At 39.8% G+C, this 20,974-nt stretch overlaps 1 protein-coding gene across 1 annotated transcript in view; it reads left to right on the top strand.

Moving 5' to 3' along the window:
• Positions 1–20,974, top strand: part of LOC106583634 (copine-9) — a 137,483-nt gene that overhangs the window by 44,457 nt on the left and 72,052 nt on the right. Inside the window, exons 5-7 of the mRNA XM_014168038.3 lie at positions 13,972–14,011; positions 14,314–14,316; positions 20,430–20,506. Coding sequence (XP_014023513.3) covers positions 13,972–14,011; positions 14,314–14,316; positions 20,430–20,506 — 120 coding nt within the window. The remainder of the gene's footprint in view (positions 1–13,971; positions 14,012–14,313; positions 14,317–20,429; positions 20,507–20,974) is intronic.

Genomic DNA, 20,974 nt, shown 5'->3' with positions numbered 1-20,974 from the left:
CGGAAGGCGTTTGTCAACGGTTGTTGTTGTATTTCATTCTTCTTGTCAAGAAGGAGGAGGAAAGTCAAACATGATTTTAAGCAAAAACTCTCTTTGTTGTAAGATGAGGAGCTGACAAAATATGTGCTTTTAGGAATAGCGTTGGAGAGATGTTTGTAAAATCTTGGCAGATACTAGTTGGAGACAGTCGTAACAGAACGGGATCAAACTTTTAAATAGAGTTGGAAACTGTCAACCCAGAAAAACAGCTAAAAATAAATGACAGAACATGAATCTGAATGGCAACAAGTCGTACACCCTGTGTTCCTGTTCTGATTTAAACCCTACCGGTATAGCCAGCTGTGCAGGAATAGATTGACGCAAACACTCATATATACACACACATCACTATGCTATATACACCACATACAGTTATAATAATATATTATTACACATGACAAACTCTATATTATGCGCATAGTTTTAGGATTTCCTGTCCAATTGGGCTCGCCACATGATTTGTTAGTCATAATCTCTAGCAAATGACTCCCTATGGGTTGTGTAAATCCATGTGTGCAGTGTTGCTAATCTTTGGTCGGGGATTGGGAGAATTTGGTTTGTTACCTAACAGGGTGGGAACAGTGAGAAAGTAATATGCAAGGGAAACTGTGAATTGTGTAAAAAAATGCACACGCACAGACAGGTACACACACACAAACACACACACCATACCCCTCCCCTGGGACAGCCATGCTGAATCATTAGAGGGGAATTATTCAGTAACAGTCCACAATCGTGTGCACACACACACTGTTGGCTGTCACGTTTTCTTTATTGACTGCGTCTTGGATCATCTCTGATGTCCTTCACACTTAAAAGATCCTCACTCTACACACTTAAAACGTCTTTAAACTTCTACGCTTAATACATCTACAAACTTTTAATACATCTACAAACTTTTAATACATCTACAAACTGCGACACTTAATACATCTACAAACTTCTACACTTAATACATCCCACTTTAAAGTGCCATTTAATTTTTGTCAGCTGAAATTCTCAAAAGTGACACTGAAAGTGTTATTGTAGCTTCTGTAAGAACAGGAGTGATGTTTCACCCGGGACGGTTGTTGTTGTTCTTCTGTAAGAACAGGAGTGATGTTTCACCCGGGACGGTTGTTGTTGTTCTTCTGTAAGAACAGGAGTGATGTTTCACCCGGGACGGTTGTTGTTGTTCTTCTGTAAGAACAGGAGTGATGTTTCACCCGGGACGGTTGTTGTTGTTCTTCTGTAAGAACAGGAGTGATGTTTCACCCGGGACGGTTGTTGTTGTTCTTCTGTAAGAACAGGAGTGATGTTTCACCCGGGACGGTTGTTGTTGTTCTTCTGTAAGAACAGGAGTGATGTTTAAACCCGGGACGGTTGTTGTTGTTCTTCTGTAAGAACAGGAGTGATGTTTCACCAGGTACGGTTGTTGTTGTTCTTCTGTAAGAACAGGAGTGATGTTTCACCCGGGACGGTTGTTGCTAATGTGACTAGAATGACGTAAGTAACAGTCAACTTTCCAGGACATAGACATGCCTTATATGGGCAGAAAGCTTAAATTCTTGTTACTCACATTAAGTGTGCCCCCCTAATCAGCTAATGTATACTAACGTGGTCTGCTAATATGTGATGGATTGATGGCTCATTAACGGCTAGTACATAAATGCCTGCTAAATGCCTTACATAAGCTATGAAAATGTGTCACCACATTACTTCTACTGTGCACATTCACTGCCCGGTGAAGCGGGAATCGGTTCATTACGGTAGTTAACCACCAGAGAAAATGTTATGCTGAGTTTCCACCTAAGGCTTACGGTGGTGTTTCACCCAAATGGCTCAGACTTTACTTGTTTCCAACTCCATGGACCGGCGACGGTGTCTCACTGGGCCATGGCCTCGACGGACTGGCTCTGACTTGGTGCCAACATTAACATAAACGTTGTTCCTTCCTGTATTATACTGATGGTTAAATGTTTATTCTATTCTACTGAGCCATTATCTTGTATTATTTCTTATTGTTGTTGCGTTATCCAGAAGGAACCTGCAAGTAAGCATTTCATTGGACGGTGTATACCATGTGTATCCCATACATACTTGAAACATGGCAATACACTGGTGTGGGGTAAGTCTTAGGTGGAAATTCGGCATTTATAACGATGTTTATGGCAATGCAGTAGAGGAATGTCATCGACGTGCGGAAATGGCACCTCAGAGACTAATGACTCGGCATGTTCGGTGACACGGCGGAGAATCTCAATTATCGCGCCGCAGTTCGTGACCTTATGGCGCTCCTCAATCAATAGCATGATGATGAATAGCATGATGATAGCTGTTACAGCATTGGGCCAGTAACCAAAAGGTCGTTCTTTCGAATCCTGAGCCGACAAGGTGAAAAATCTGTCATGGTGCCCTTGAGCAAGGTACTTGACCCAAAATGCTGCAAGATTAATAATTGCAGACCCTGGACTGTGTACAGATTAAAACAGACTATACAGATTAAAACAGGTTATACAGGCTATACAGATTAAAACAGACTATACAGATTAAAACAGACTATACAGATTAAAACAGGTTATACAGGCTATACAGATTAAAACAGACTATACAGATTAAAACAGGCTATACAGATTAAACAGACTATACAGATTAAAACAGACTATACAGATTAAAACAGACTATACAGATTAAAACAGACTATACAGATTAAAACAGACTATACAGGTTATACAGGCTATACAGATTATACAGGTTATACAGGCTATACAGATTAAAACAGACTTTACAGATTAAAACAGACTATACAGGTTATACAGGCTATACAGACTATACAGGTTATACAGGCTATACAGACTATACAGATTAAACAGGCTATACAGACTATACAGGTTATACAGGCTATACAGATTATACAGGTTATACAGGCTATACAGGCTATACAGACTATACAGATTAAAACAGGTTATACAGGCTATACAGATTAAAACAGACTTTACAGATTAAAACAGACTATACAGGTTATACAGGCTATACAGACTATACAGGTTATACAGGCTATACAGACTATACAGGTTATACAGGCTATACAGACTATACAGATTAAACAGGCTATACAGACTATACAGGTTATACAGGCTATACAGATTATACAGGTTATACAGACTATACAGGTTATACAGGCTATACAGATTAAAACAGGTTATACAGGCTATAGACTAAACAGGCTATACAGGTTATACAGGTTATACAGATTAAAACAGACTATACAGATTATACAGGTTATACAGGCTATACAGACTATACAGATTAAACAGGCTATACAGACTATACAGGTTATACAGGCTATAGACTAAACAGGCTATACAGGTTATACAGGTTATACAGATTAAAACAGACTATACAGATTATACAGGCTATACAGGCTATACAGACTATACAGATTAAAACAGGTTATACAGGCTATACAGATTAAAACAGACTTTACAGATTAAAACAGACTATACAGGTTATACAGGCTATACAGACTATACAGGTTATACAGGCTATACAGACTATACAGGTTATACAGGCTATACAGACTATACAGATTAAACAGGCTATACAGACTATACAGGCTATACAGATTATACAGGTTATACAGGCTATACAGGCTATACAGACTATACAGATTAAAACAGGTTATACAGGCTATAGACTAAACAGGCTATACAGGTTATACAGGTTATACAGATTAAAACAGACTATACAGATTATACAGGTTATACAGGCTATACAGGTTATACAGGCTATACAGACTATACAGATTAAACATATTATACAGATTAAACAGGTTATACAGATTAAACAGGTTATACAGGCTATACAGACTATACAGATTAAAACAGACTATACAGGCTATACAGATTAAAACAGACTATACAGGCTATACAGGTTATACAGGCTATACAGACTATACAGATTATACATGCTATACAGACTATACAGATTATAAAGGCTATACAGACTATACAGATTAAACAGGCTATACAGATTATACAGATTATGCAGGCTATACATATTATACAGATTATACAGGCTATACAGGCTATTGACAGCCATTCTCAACCCTGTGTAACGAAACGTTGATCGATATCCACTTTTTGTTTGTCGGAATCACACCTGTCATCCTTGTGACATAAGTAAGTGAGGTCATAGGAGGTATATGGAAATAAACTGGGTGCCTATTGCATTTCCAGGATTGTCCAGATATGGATCTTCAAGGCCCCAGGGGAGTGCTGCCGCTGTCGTCTCCCTGATTTGAGGTCCCGAGAGGTGGCTCCAATAAAAGGGAGAGCCCCTGTTATGACTGGATGAATAATTTAACCACCCCCTTCCCTCTAGAGATTATTTTTAGCATCCTGAATCACAATAGATAGGGAAGGTAGGAAGTGCCATGGAGGCACTGTAAGGTCTTAGAAATAGGGATAGAGGAAGGGATAGGGATAAAGATAGTGTCTAAGGATAGGGCTTAGAGATAGGGCTAGAGATAGGGCTTGGAGATAGAAATAGTGCTTAGAGATAGGGCTTAAAGATAGGGATAGAGATAGGGATAGAGATGGGGTTTAAATATGGGGATAGAGATAGGCATAGAGATAGGGCACGATAGGCATAGAGATGGGGCTTCACGATAGGCATAGAGATGGGGCTTCACGATAGGCATAGAGATGGGGCTTCACGATAGGCATAGAGATGGGGCTTCACGATAGGCATAGAGATGGGGCTTCACGATAGGCATAGAGATGGGGCTTCACGATAGGCATAGAGATGGGGCTTCACGATAGGCATAGAGATAGGGCTTCATGATAGGGATGGGGATAGAGATGGGGCTTAAAGATGGGGATGGAGATTGGGGATAAAGATAGGGCTGAAAGATGAGGATAGGGATGGGGCTTAAAGATAGGGCTTAGAGATAGGGATGGAGATAGGGCTTAAATATAGGGATAGAGAGGGGATAGATATACAAGAGATATAAAACACTGTGCATGATGCTCAGTTGTATCCTGTAGATATTTAAAGGTAGGCATTGGGTAATGGTCTTTATTTGCCATACTTTTCCTCAATTATGAGGATCCTACCCTCAGGTCAAATAGCTTGCCTTCTGAGAAGTAGCTGAGTTCTTTTAAAAAGAGAACTTGACTACTCGTCAAGTCGTGAGCACAAAGAAGTAAATGCACGTCATTCGTTTCTCCTAGATCTAATGAATTGTCAAATGTGAAGGAGAGTTCACATTTTCTTCCATTTAGATAATAAGGAATAGGCTAACATGACTGTCTGAAGAACAAGCAGCAGAGGATGGAAAACAAGACAGAACACTAAAGAACTTGGGTTCTGCTGGAGTTTTTAAGAAGGTCAAGTCAGAGTGATGTTGGTGTGATTTTTTTACACCTTGCTGAGAGAGAGTTGGAAGTAACACTGTCCTTGGAAGGGTGTTATAGTTTGTTTTTGAACCTGTAGTTTTTGTGCTGTTATAGTAGATACAGTAGCTTATAAAGGCCAAACCGAAATGTGTCTTCCGCTATATCCCAACCCCTCTGAAAGACACACATACAGGTTGGAGATGGGGGCCTGCCACACTGGGCTCCCATGGAGCCGTTGTTGTGGGGGGTTAAGTGCCTTGCTAATGGGGCACAACGGCAGGCAATAGCATCTCTGGTTCGCCAGCTCACTTCCCCACAGATTTTTCCCATCAGACCCGGGATTGGAACTGGTAACCCTCCGGCTCGCCTCCCTAACCGCTAGGCTACCTGTAATGTAATTAAGCAGGCACGGAGCAAACCCTACCACGGGCCCCTGGCCACTATCAATTATTTATGGATTCCCTATCAGCCCAGGTAAGCCTGTGTGTTGATCCTTGACTGTAATTAAGGTTTTTCGAAATTCTACAATAATGTTTCCTTCTCGTTAGGATTCGATTTGTATCAACGTGGTAATTTGTGTTAATTCACGCCCCACCTTCCAGGATATCACAATGTGTTTAATGCCGGTCCTTTGTCTCGATTACAAAGAGCTGCCCTGAGGTCCTCTGTCGCCTGCCATGTAAATGAGGCTATCCGATTTTTGGGGCGGGTTTATCACTCCTCGCACTGCTAAATCTAATTTCGCTCAGCGCTTCCAGGCTTATCCTACTGTGCTGTAATTTCATTTGATACCACCCAGGCCTGGCTCAGCACTCAATTTTACATCGCCAGAGATGGGATTTGTACTGAGTGAGTGAGGGGGAATTCCAATTGAAAGTGAGGGATTGAGGAAAAACAGAGATGGAAGACTCATTGTAGAGGGAGAGTAGGGAGGCAGGTAGCCTAATAGAAGTAAGAAAGGTTCTGGAGTTTAGAGATACTTTAGGAGGCTTAGTGTTTGAGAGCGGGGAGTTCTGCTTTCTGCCACTTCGCTAGATTCTGATAACGTGGTTGCTATAGCTTTCTCAGGCTTCAGGAGAGCCTCTCTACTTTTCATCACGATACACATTAGCCCCTAGCTTTCAGTTTTATCACTAAAAACTCTTATTTTCCTCTGCTGCTCTGAAACACGGTGACAACATATGGAAGCAGATTTATGCCAAAACAAAGAGAGGCTGTTAATGAAAGAACTGAAGGCACAGCTTCTTCTGAAAAGACCACTTCATTTGTGATGAATTGGTGGAAATGAAGGCCTGTGCCTATGTTCGATCCTCATTTACAAATGAACTGGTCTGCATGTGAAGCTTGAACAACTGAGCAGCTTTTTTTAAAGCTCTTTCCTAAGTGTTTATTGCATTTCTTAGTTTTGTCCTAGATTTCCAAATCAGAGTTTTCCAGATGCTGGAGCAGTGAGATAGGCTGTCTGTCTGTCTGTCACACCTTTGTCAGTTCTGTCATGGTGCTCTAGTGCTGCGGCCTCTCTCCTGGCCATGCAGAACCCTCACCTGTCCATCACAGAGCTGGAAAGGAGAGGAGAAATAATAACAGAGGATAAGTAGAAAGAAAAGAGAGGAAAAGACAAGAGTTGGAGGAATAGTTTCAATATATTCAAAATACAAACATTAGGTAAGAAGAACTTGGAACATTTTTCTTTGAAGATGTTATAAATGGAAGGTTCATAAAGTGTGATAAATTACTTTTAGAAGATATCTTACATTCTCGTAGGGCCAAGCCAGACTCTTAAAACTACCTAGAACCAAAAGGTTTCTCCTACAGGGACAGCAGAAGAACCCTTATATTTTTTTTTAAGAGTGAAGGCATTCATTGTAGCCTTAATACATCTTTCTCAGTTTGCATTTGACAATGTCATTTCGAAAGACTCATTTTGACAGCTCAATCTTTCTCACCATCTTACATTACCTATATCAAATCAAAATCTAATTGTATTTGTCACATACACGTGTTTAGCAGATGTTATTGCATGTGTAGCGAAGTTCTGATATTCTCCCTGGATCTAGCGAGTCCGTATGGCTTTGCAATACCGTACTAGCACTACAATTGGCTCTCTGTACCTGAATCCCATGCAAGGGCCTTGTCAGTCACTCAGGTTCTACACAGCAGCTACAGTGGGAAGAAAAAGTATGTGAACCCTTTAGAATTACCTGGATTTCTGCATAAATTGGTCATAACATTTTATCTGATCTTCATCTAAGTCACAACAATAGACAAACACAGTCTGCTTAAACTAATAATACACCAACAATTAAACAATTATCATTTTTCATATCTATTGAACACACCGTGTAAACATTCATAGTGCAGGTTGGAAAAGTATGTGAACCCTTGGATTTCATAACAGATTGACCCTCCTTTGGCAGCAATAACCTCAACCAAATGTTTTCTGTAGTTGCGGATCAGACCTACACAACGGTCAAGAGGAATTTTGGACCATTCCTCTTTACAAAACTGTTTCAGTTCCACAATATTCTTGGGATATCTGGTGTGAACCACTCTCGAGGTCATGCCACAGCATCTCAATTGGGTTGAGGTTAGGACTGACTGGACCACTCCAGAAGGCCTATTTTCTTCTGTTGAAGCCATTCTGTTATTGATTTACTTCTGTCTTTTGGGTTGTTGTCCTGTTGAATCCCCTAACTTCTGTTGAGCTTCAATTGGCGGACAGATAGCCTTACATTCTCCTGCAAAATGTCTTGATAAACTTGGGAATTCATGTTTCCGTCGATGACAGCAAGCTATCCAGGCCCTGAGGCAGCAAAGCAATGTCACATGGAGCGGAACAGGTGAACCCAAGAGTAGACTCAGACGAGGAGACTGGGATGAGGTAACCAAGGTGTTTATTGAAACACAGGGGGAAGATGGGGTGCAGGCCAGGGGAAGCTCGGGCGGGTTGCAGGAAGCTAGGTGTGGAGGCTGAGACTGGAGCGAGGGGAGTTGGGACAGGGTAAGCAGGACCGGAGAGGATTCCAAAGATGCAGTGGAGTGGGGGGTCCAGGACAGAGTAGCAGGATGACGAGACATGGGACTGGAGACAGGGACCAGATTCAGAGTGGGCAGAACCGTAGCGGAGAGGAAAACGGCGTCAGGCAAGAGAAAACAGGCATAACACGAAAACAGGATCTAAGCAGGAACAAACGGCAAAAAAACGCAGACTGACTGAGCAGAGGTTACGATCTGGCAGTGTGGAAGTGGCAGGGCTGAGTATTTGTCGAGGTCTTGATTATGGAACAGGTTGCAGCTGGTGGAGATCTGCTCTGCCTCCAGCACACCTGTCTCCACACACACACACACACACACACACACACACACACACACACACACACACACACACACACACACACACAGAGAGAGAGAGGAAGAGGGAGCGAGCATTGGGGGAGTGGCGGCAGGTTAGGGAGACACAGGATGAGAAGTAAATCAAAATCAAATCAAATCAAATCAAATTTATTTTTATATAGCCCTTCGTACATCAGCTGATATTCTCAAAGTGCTGTACAGAAACCCAGCCTAAAACCCCAAACAGCAAGCAAAGCATGTGAAAGAAGCACGGTGGCTAGGAAAAACTCCCTAGGAAAAACTCCCTAGAAAGGCCAAAAACCTAGGAAGAAACCTAGAGAGGAACCAGGCTATGAGGGGTGGCCAGTCCTCTTCTGGCTGTGCAGGGTGGATATTATAACAGAACATAGTCAAGATGTTAAAATGTTAAAATGTTCATAAATGACCAGCATGGTCAAATAATAATAATCATAGTAGTTGTCGAGGGTGCAACAAGCACGTCCGGTGAACAGGTCAGGGTTCCATAGCCGCAGGCAGAACAGTTGAAACTGGAGCAGCAGCACGACCAGGTGGACTGGGGACAGCAAGGAGTCATCATACCAGGTAGTCCTGAGGCATGGTAGAGGGTGTGGCAGGAGCAGATGTAACAAGCAGCCCCTAACCATGATGCTCCCTCCACCATACTTTACAGTTGGGATGAGGTTCTGATGTTGGTGTGCTGTGCCTTTTTTTCTCCACACATAGTGTTGTGTGTTCCTTCCAAACAACACAACTTTAGTTTCATCTGTCCACAGAATATTTTGCCAGTAGCGCTGTGGAACATCCAGGTGCTCTTTTGCAAAATTTAGATGTGCAGCAATGGTTTTTTTGGACAGCAGTGGCTTTACGTATTGTAGACTCGTCAACAGAGATGTTAGCATCTTCCAGAGATTTCTGTAAGTCTTTAGCTGACACTCTAGGATTCTTCTTAACCTCACTGACTCCAATTAGCTTTTTAGTGAAGTCATTAGCCTAGGGGTTCACATACTTTTTCCAACCTACACTGTGAATGTTTAAATGATGTATTCAATATAGACAAGAAAAAAACAATAATTTGTGTGTTATTAGTTTAAACACACTGTATTTATCTATTATTGTGACTTAGACGAAGATCAGATAAAAATGTATGCAGAAATCCAGGTAATTTAAAAAGGGTTCACATACTTTTTCTTGCAACTGTATTTCTCCTGGGAAACAAATTCAATACGGATGTATGTCTTGGAACGTGCAGGTAACGGGCTACTTACCAACGCTGTGTACATCTTCAATAAAGTCAACTATCCAACTGCCTGTCAACTATCCAACTTAACTATCTTTAAAATGTCTATAGTATTTTCTTTTGACTATACCGTGGAGTCCTGGAGGAGCTCATCTTGTTAATTAGTCAAGTCAACCATTTCACCCCTCGGCCCTGTTGAAAATCTCCTTCATAATCTATTCAAAGGACCCAGATGATGGCAAGGTTGCTGTTTCTCTTTAGCACGAGGCAGTGCATCGTCCTCCACTGTTTGACTTCAGAAACACTGACAGAAACGAGTGGGTGCAAAGGGAGAGAGAGAGGAAGAGAGATTCCAGACAGAGAAGACAAAGGCATTATATTCTTGTGTAATGTGCAGTAATTTGTGTAAATCACTTTAGCAGCAAGTGGATTTCCTTTGTCAAACAAAAGGCTTTTTATAAAAACTCATTATGTTGGCACTTAAGAGAGCACCGTGAGGATGACGAGGTAGCCTTGAGGAAAAAAGTGCCACGTTTTTCCCCCCTGGTGGGTGGGAGGGGGGTGATAGGGTCTTCAATTCATACAGTCGGTCCTATTTTGGAATTCATTACCATTCGATCCGACATCCATTTGTCTTTGTCATTCTTGACTCTTCCTTCGTATCTACCTACACGCTACTTATTTATTTATTAAACATGATGTTTACCTGTCCTCTGTGGGTAATGTATTGTTTCATCTTCACGCACAGCTGTAAAGTCAGGATTTGATTACAATTGAGTTTAGGCTGCCTGTACTATATGAGGAAGTACATGAATGTATGTTTATGGTTTAACGTACAGTCATGATTTTACCAGGTGTTTACTTTAATTTTAGATGTATTTTTATTTAACCTTTATTTAACTAGGCAGGTCAGTTAAGAACAAATTCTTATTTACAATGACGGCCTACCAAAAATACAAAAGGCCTCCTGTGGGGACTGGGATTAAAAATACAAAATAAAATACAAAATATAGGACAAAACACACATCACGACAAGAGACACCACAACACAACATGGCAGCAGCACAAGATGGTAGCAACACAATATGGTACGAACATTATTGGGCATAGACAACAGCACAAAGGGCAAGAAGGTAGAGACGACAATACATCATGCAAACCAGCCACAACTGTCAGTAAGAGTGTCCATGATTGAGTCTTTGAATGAAGAGATTGAGATAAAACTGTCCAATTTGAGTGTTTGTTGCAGCTCGTTCCAGTCTCTAGCTGCAGCGAACTGAAAAGAGGAGCGACCCAGGGATGTGTGTGCTTTGGGGACCTTTAACAGAATGTGACTGGCAGAACGGGTGTTGTATGTGGAGGTTGAGGGCTGCAGTAGATATCTCAGATGGGGGGAGTGAGGCCTAAGAGGGTTTTATAAATAAGCATTAACCAGTGGGTCTTGTGACGGGTATACAGAGATGACCAGTTTACAGAGGAGTATAGAGTGCAGTGATGTGTCCTATAAGGAGCATTGGTGGCAAATCTGATGGCCGAATGGTAAAGAACATCTAGCAGCTCGAGAGCACCCTTACCTGCCGTTCTATAAATTACGTCTCCGTAATCTAGCATAGGTAGGATGGTCATCTGAATCAGGTGGGTTGAAAGAGGAGCAATTACGATAGAGGAAACCAAGTCTAGATTTAACTTTAGCCTGCAGAGGTGACTACCTCAAGCTCTAAACCCTCAGAGGTAGTAATCACACCTGTGGGGAGAGGGGCATAAAGTTATAAAGGTACATATTATATATGGTAACTAGTTATTACTTTATCAATGCTTGATAAATAGTTTTGGGTTAATTCCAGATGTACTGAAACAAGTACCATAAATTCCGGACTATAAGCCGCAACTTTTTTCCCACGCTTTGAACCCCGTGGCTTAAACAATGACGCGGCTAATATATGGATTTTTCCCGCTTTTTCTCCAAAAAAACACATTCTGTGACGTGCTCAGTATTTTGGCAGCATGAAGCTTTCATTAGACCAATGAAATTGCCGAACGGGTTAAGGTCAAACAACTTTTTTGTTTACTGTTTAGATTAAATCGAGCGCTCTCAAACTTCCCATCATTCTGATTACGGTAGTCATTTTGTCAACCTCATCATGGCAAAGACACGGAGAAATGCATATGATGCAGCTTTCAAGTTGAAGGCGATTGATCTGGCTGTTGGAAAAGGAAATAGAGCTGCTGTATGGGAGCTTGGTCTTAATGAGTCGATGATAAGACGTTGGAAACAGCAGCGTGAGGAATTGACTCAGTGCAAAAAGACAACTAAAGCTTACTGCTAATTTTTTATTTTTGTTAGAAGCCGTGTTTCGTTAAAGCCTATTTATTTTTGTTACAAGCCGTGTTTCGTTACAGCCTATTTATTTTTGTTACAAGCCGTGTTTCGTTAAAGCCTATTTATTTTTTGTTACAAGCCGTGTTTCGTTAAAGCCTATTTATTTTTGTTACAAGCCGTGTTTCGTTAAAGCCTATTTATTTTTGTCACAAGTCGTGTTTCGTTAAAGCCTGTGTAAAGTTCATTTGTTTCAATGTACCGGTAGGCACCTGCGGCTTATAGACATGTGCAGCTTATTTATGTTCAAAACAATAAAAAAATAAAAAATTCAGTGGGTGCGGCTTATATTCAGGTGCGCTTAATAGTCCGGAAATTACGGTAGCTATTGTCGTGACGATAATAATTTTTGTGTCAACCTAACAACTGATAGCACGTTGTTTTCTAGTAAAAACCAGGTGAATGCCATTTGTGTTAAACTTTACATTTAGATTTTTGTCATTTGCACACACTCTAATACAAAATGACTTACAGTTAGTTCATTCATTTTAAGATGGCAACAATAGGTGAGACAACCACACGGTCAAAGTCAGTATATAGCTACTTTAATGAGAAACAATCAGCAAGGTCAATGCTAGTAAGAAAAGACACGTGTGAGGGTTAGTTCATGAAAAGCAAGGGTGTTTGTTTCTGATTTATTTAAATGAAATGAATAACAATTTAGGCTACTATTACAGTGTCCATATAAGGACAGTCTCAGAGTCAGAAGGAGTTGGTGTCAGTGTCACTTAGACAAAACATAATTCCTGATGAGACTCAAAGTAACTCTTATTGACACTGACATTAGCTCCTGATAAGGCTGAGGGACAGTGACGCCAAATCCTTGGGACTTTGAAAGAAGGGAGAGAGACAACAGATGGATTCAGAGAGACAGTGAATGTAGGCTTTGTTTCAGGGTAGTTTATCACTGTCCTAATATAGACACCGTATCATGGCACATGCGTTCCCTAAGGAACATATCAAATGATCTCAAATCAAATGTTATTTGTCACATGCACAGAATACAAAAGGTATAACCATCCTGCTAAATGCTTACATTCAAGCTCTTCCTCAACAATGCAGAGTTCAATATCAAATGTATGAAATAGAAATCCAAAATAGGATCTTTAAAAAAAAACACAGAAACAACACTTGTTCAGATAGGCAAGAGCTTTAAAGGGGCAATCAGCAGTTGGAACAATAAAGCATTTTCCCCACAACTATTTTGGTAAAATGGGGCTGGAGAAATGGAATCACTCTCAAATTCATAGACAGAGATATGGATGCAAGGACTGACCATCCATGATATCAAAATAATAGTTTTGAGGCAATAGAGTGTTTGAGTGTATACATTTTTATTACAAACATTGGAGTAAAACAACCTTATATTTTGTGTTCTGATGGGGTACAACAGTTGAGCTAACTATAAATAAGAACTGAGGCATTTCTAAGTTATATTCTTCAAGAATAAATGCTTACATATTATTCATTTAAGTCATAACATTGCTGTAGAAACTGCAGATTGACCCTTTTTAAAGTAACTTGGATTTTTTTTTGTAGATTCAACCCATCACCAGGTGCTGATGTATTGTTCCTTTTTCTGACAGGTACAATGTGGACACCAGAAGTTCAAACATTTCAAAACATGTAAGTACACTGGTGATATCATGCTATTAATATAAGCCGAATATCTTGCATATTTTCATGTCACTTAGTTATGTTTGCTTAATGAACTGTCAAGGGAAAATACTTCCCTACTAAAGCTGTTACATTTGGTTACTTTGATTTGATTACTAAGTGGTATTTTTCTTCAAGGAGGGAATGTCGGAATAATGAATTTCAATTATTTTTATTTAAAAAAAGAATTCTGTTTGTTTTTTTGTCTCTGCAGATTTCCAACTAACAGATCTGTTTTTCTCTCTCTATTGCAAACAATTGTGGATGAGTAGAAGGTTAGTCAACAACGTTTCTGTAAACACGGTTTGTCGAATCACAAGGAATAGTGTTTTTGTAATTAGTTATAGGCTTTTAAGGACACAAATGTGGATCTTCTGAAAAGGTAAGAAACAATCTAGCTGGTTGGTTTTTATGAAAATCTTGCTTTAGGTTGTAGGGTGCTGTCCGTGGTGCTGATAGAGAGCAGCAGAGATTTTTTGCCAACCTGTCACTTCTTGAATTTGAACTTTTATGTTTCTTTTGGGATAGCGTGATATAAGCAGAATTCAATATGCAGTGCCTTCAGAAAGTATTCTTGACTTATTCCACATTTTGTTGTTACAGCCTGAATTTAAAATGGATTACATTTAGATTTTTTTGGTCACTGGCCAACTACACACAATACCCCATAATGTCAAAGTGGAATGATAGTTTTAGAAATGTTTCCAAATTAATAAAGAATTCTAAGCTAAAATGTCTTGAGTCAATAAGTATTTAACCCCTTTGTTATGACGAGCCTAAATAAGTTCAGGAGTAAAAATGTGCTTAACAAGTCACAATAAGTTGCATGGACTCACTCTGTGTGCACTAATAGTGTTTAACATGATTTGTAATGTTCTTTGCTAGCCGTTTTGGTACTGAATAGCAGTTTGGCTTAGAATACTGACACAACTGCCAATACGAACGAATGAATGCAAACAGAACAAAACAGCGATACAAAGTAAACAAAATCTAAAGATGATAGTCATGACACAATCTATACTTAGGCTAGTTACATTAACAGTAAACAAATGCAATAAACAAAAGGTAAATGAAGATCCAAAACTTAGCCTACAGCCTACTACAGTGAGATGCAGCCATGCTATCTTGCCATATGAATAGGCCTATAGGCCCGCTTCATTCATGGAAAATCATGCTGCTCATGAGTTCAGCAACATGTTGTGATATGACAAAATACACTTTCCAATACATACAGTTCCATTCACAACCAGGAAAACAAATAGGCTACCAGCAAAACCAGAACATAATGTATCTATTTCTTTGAAGCATAACGATATGTAGCTATACCCAGGGGCGTCATTTGGGTTCTTGCATTGGAATTACAGTGCCTTCATAAAGTATTCACACCCCTTTAAATTCTTCATATTTTGTTGTTACAAAGTGGGATTGAAATGTATTTTTTTGTCAATGATCCACACAAAATACTCTAATGTCAAAGTGTAAGAAAATGCTAACATTTGTCCAAAAATATATATTTGATTAGATATGTATTCAATTCCCTGAGTCAATACATGTTAGAATCACCTTTAGCAGCGGTTAAAAGCTGTGATTTTTTTTCTCTGGGTGCGTCTCTAAGAGCTTTGCACACCTGTATTGTACAATATTTTCACATTATTCTTAAATAATTCTTCAAGCTCTGTCAAGTTAGTTGTTGATCATTATTAGACAGCCGTTTTCTAGTCTTGCCATAGATTTTCAAGCCGATTTAAGTCAAAACTGTAACTATGCCATTCAGGAACGTTCAATGTCGTCTTGGTAAGTAACTCCGGTGTATATTCGTCCGTGTGTTTTTGTCTGCTGAAAGGTGAATTTGTCTCCCAGTGTCAGTTGGAAAGCAGACTGAACCAGGTATTCCTCTTGGATTTTGCCTGTGCTTACCTCTATTCCATTTATTTTTATCATAAAAAACTCGCTAGTCCATGCCGATGACCAGCATACCCATAACATGATGAAGTCACCACCATGCTTGAAAATGCTACTCTGTGATGTGTTGCGTTGGATTTTCATCTTTTCACTTTGTCAATTAGGTTAGTATTATGGAGTAACTGCAATGTTGTTGATCCATCCTCAGTTTTCTATCACAGCAATTAAATTCTGTAACTGTTTTAAAGTCACCATTGGCCTCATGGTGAAATACCTGAGTGGTTTCCTTCCTCTCCAGCAACTGAGTTAAGAGGTCTGTGTCTTTGTAGTGACTGGGTGTATTGATACACCATCCAAAGTGTAATTAATGACTTCACCATGCTTAAAGGGATATTCAATGTATTTTTTAAATTCTTTTTTCCCCATCTACGAATAGGTGCCCTTCTTTGCGAGGCATCGGTAAACCTCCCTGGTTTTTGTGGTTGAATCTGTGTTTGAAATTCTCTGCTCAACTGAGGGACCTTACAGATAATTGTATGTGCGGGGTACAGAGATGAGGTAGTCATTCAAAAATCATGTTTAACACTATTATTGCACACAGAGTGAGTCCATGCAACTTATTATGTGACTTGTTAAACACATTTTTACTCCTGAACTTATTTAGGCTTGTCATAACAAAGGGGTTGAATACTTATTGACTCAAGACCTTTCAGATTTTTTTTCTCAAAAAATGCAGCAATACATTATATTTACTATTAGGGTTAAGTGCCTTGCTCAAAGGGACATCGGCAGATTGTTCACCTAGTCAGCTCGGGAATTCAAACCTGCAACCTTTTGGCTACTGGCCCAACACTCTTAACCGCTAGGTATTGCGTGTAGGCCAGTGACCAAAATTGATCAATTTTAAATTCAGGCTGTAACACAACAAAATGAGGAAAAAGTCAGGGGGTGTGAATACTTTCTGAAGGCACTATATATCTGTAAAAACGTAACAATAGGACCAGAGATCACCAATACTGCACATGGCGATTGCATTACGTTTGGCGTGTGAATATCGGGCCTTAACTATATTTCAGGTTAAATTAAAGTTCCTAAAGAAAAGTTAAAAGATAAGCCACGATGTAGATTATAACTACATTTACAGTGCATTCGCTCTCAGCGCAGGTGTTGTGTAAATCTGGTACTCCATGGGTAATATGAGCTAGGTGTTAAATCTGGTACTCCATGGGTAATATGAGCTAGGTGTTAAATCTGGTACTCCATGGGTAATATGAGCTATGTGTTAAATCTAGTACTCCATGGATAATATGAGCTATGTGTTAAATCTAGTACTCCATGGATAATATGAGCTATGTGTTAAATCTGGTACTCCATGGATAATATGAGCTATGTGTTAAATCTGGTACTCCATGGGTAATATGAGCTTGGTATAAAAACTGGTAGTCCATGGGTAATATGAGCTTGGTATTAAAAACTGGTACTCCATGGGTAATATGAGCTTGGTGTTAAAAACTGGTACTCCATGGGTAATATGAGCTTGGTATTAAAAACTGGTACTCCATGGGTAATATGAGCTTGGTATTAAAAACTGGTACTCCATGGGTAACATGAGCTAGGTATTAAAAACTGGTACTCCATGGGTAATAGGAGCTTGGTATTAAAAACTGGTACTCCATGGGTAATATGAGCTAGGTATTAAAAACTAGTACTCCATGGGTAATATGAGCTTGGTATTAAAAACTGGTACTCCATGGGTAATATGAGCTTGGTGTTAAAAACTGGTACTCCATGGGTAATATGAGCTTGGTGTTAAAAACTGGTACTCCATGGGTAATATGAGCAAGGATTTAAATCTGGTACTCCATGGGTAATATGAGCTTGGTGTTAAATCTGGTACTCCATGGGTAATATGAGCTTGGTGTTAAATCTGGTACTCCATGGATAATATGAGCTAGGTGTTAAATCTGGTACTCCATGGGTAATATGAGCTAGGTGTTAAATCTAGTACTCCATGGATAATATGAGCTATGTGTTAAATCTGGTACTCCATGGATAATATGAGCTATGTGTTAAATCTGGTACTCCATGGATAATATGAGCTATGTGTTAAATCTGGTACTCCATGGGTAATATGAGCTGGGTGTTAAATCTGGTACTCCATGGGTAATATGAGCTTGGTATTAAAAACTGGTACTCCATGGGTAATATGAGCTTGGTATTAAAAACTGGTACTCCATGGGTAATATGAGCTTGGTGTTAAAAACTGGTACTCCAGGGGTAATATGAGCAAGGATTTAAATCTGGTACTCCATGGGTAATATGAGCTAGGTATTAAAAACTGGTACTCCATGGGTAATATGAGCTTGGTATTAAAAACTGGTACTCCATGGGTAATATGAGCTTGGTATTAAAAACTGGTACTCCATGGGTAACATGAGCTAGGTATTAAAAACTGGTACTCCATGGGTAACATGAGCTAGGTATTAAAAACTGGTACTCCATGGGTAATAGTAGCTTGGTATTAAAAACTGGTAGTCCATGGGTAATATGAGCTAGGTATTAAAAACTGGTACTCCATGGGTAATATGAGCTTGGTATTAAAAACTGGTACTCCATGGGTAATATGAGCTTGGTGTTAAAAACTGGTACTCCATGGGTAATATGAGCTTGGTGTTAAAAACTGGTACTCCATGGGTAATATGAGCAAGGATTTAAATCTGGTACTCCATGGGTAATATGAGCTTGGTGTTAAATCTGGTACTCCATGGGTAATATGAGCTAGGTGTTAAATCTGGTACTCCATGGATAATATGAGCTATGTGTTAAATCTAGTACTCCATGGATAATATGAGCTATGTGTTAAATCTGGTACTCCATGGATAATATGAGCTATGTGTTAAATCTGGTACTCCATGGGTAATATGAGCTAGGTGTTAAATCTGGTACTCCATGGGTAATATGAGCTTGGTATTAAAAACTGGTACTCCATGGGTAATATGAGCTTGGTATTAAAAACTGGTACTCCATGGGTAATATGAGCTTGGTGTTAAAAACTGGTACTCCATGGGTAATATGAGCAAGGATTTAAATCTGGTACTCCATGGGTAATATGAGCTAGGTATTAAAAACTGGTACTCCATGGGTAATATGAGCTTGGTATTAAAAACTGGTACTCCATGGGTAATATGAGCTAGGTATTAAAAACTGGTACTCCATGGGTAATATGAGCTTGGTATTAAAAACTGGTACTCCATGGGTAATATGAGCTTGGTATTAAAAACTGGTACTCCATGGGTAATATGAGCTTGGTGTTAAAAACTGGTACTCCTTGGGTAATATGAGCAAGGATTTAAATCTGGTACTCCATGGGTAATATGAGCTTGGTGTTAAATCTGGTACTCCATGGGTAATATGAGCTAGGTGTTAAATCTGGTACTCCATGGATAATATGAGCTAGGTGTTAAATCTGGTACTCCATGGGTAATATGAGCTATGTGTTAAATCTGGTACTCCATGGATAATATGAGCTAGGTGTTAAATCTGGTACTCCATGGATAATATGAGCTTGGTGTTAAATCTGGTACTTCATGGGTAATATGAGCTTGGTGTTAAATCTGGTACTTCATGGGTAATATGAGCTTGGTGTTAAATCTGGTACTCCATGGATAATATGAGCTAGGTGTTAAATCTAGTACTCCATGGATAATATGAGCTAGGTGTTAAATCTGGTACTCCATGGGTAATATGAGCTAGGTGTTAAATCTGGTACTCCATGGGTAATATGAGCTAGGTGTTAAAAACTGGTACTTCATGGGTAATATGAGCTTGGTATTACAAACTGGTACTCCATGGGTAATATGAGCTAGGTGTTAAATCTGGTACTCCATGGATAATATGAGCTTGGTATTAAAAACTGGTACTCCATGGATAATATGAGCTTGGTGTTAAAAACTGGTACTCCATGGGTAATATGAGCTAGGTGTTAAATCTGGTACCCCATGGATAATATGAGCTAGGTGTTAAAACTGCTACTCCATGGGTAATATGAGCAAGGATTTAAATCTGGTACTCCATGGGTAATATGAGCTAGGTGTTAAATCTGGTACTCCATGGGTAATATGAGCAAGGATTTAAATCTGGTACTCCATGGGTAATATGAGCTTGGTGTTAAAAACTGGTACTCCATGGATAATATGAGCTAGGTGTTAAATCTGGTACTCCATGGATAATATGAGCTTGGTGTTAAAAACTGGTACTCCATGGATAATATGAGCTAGGTGTTAAATCTGGTACTCCATGGATAATATGAGCTTGGTGCTAAAAACTGGTACTCCATGGGTAATATGAGCTTGGTGTTAAAAACTGGTACTCCATGGATAATATGAGCTTGGTGTTAAAAACTGGTACTCCATGGATAATATGAGCTTGGTGTTAAAAACTGGTACTCCATGGATAATATGAGCTAGTTGTTCTCCTTCCGTTACAGGACTTCCTGGGCCAGATGTTCTGCACTCTGGGGGAGATCATTGGGTCCACAGGCAGTCGGCTGGAGAGAACCCTGTCGTAAGTCTACCAATGACTTCTATCAAGTATCTACTGTGTATCTGCTGTGTACAAGCATGCATCACAACACGATCTGTCACTGTACGCCTCTGCATTTGACAGGCCTCCACAATCTCACAATATTCTCATTGCCTCTTAGATTGGGAAAAACAAGAAGACAATTATTGGTGTGTCTGAGCCCAGAGGCTCCCACTGTACGGCAAGCATGTAACTAGAGATGAATCTAGCGTCAAACTTGGACTGAGAAGGATTGTATTCTACTAGAGCGTGAGGCAGTAACACATGCTATAGACATAGTTAGGCATCCCTTGTGAAAGCCGAACAACCAGACCTGGGTTCAAATACTAATAAAAAATTTTCAAATGCTTTGAGCGCTTTCTTAAGACTGTCGGGAGTGTCAGTCGGGAGTGTCAGTTGGGATGGGTTTGCACTGTGGCACTTTTTTATTGGTGCCTTGCAACAGGCATA

The sequence above is a fragment of the Salmo salar genome, chromosome 22 (assembly GCF_965601325.2).
Source record: "Salmo salar chromosome 22, fSalSal1, whole genome shotgun sequence".
Taxonomy (NCBI): Eukaryota; Metazoa; Chordata; class Actinopteri; order Salmoniformes; family Salmonidae; genus Salmo; species Salmo salar.
The sequence above is the reverse complement of the archived record's forward strand: the minus strand, read 5'-3'. Positions and strand labels throughout refer to the sequence as shown.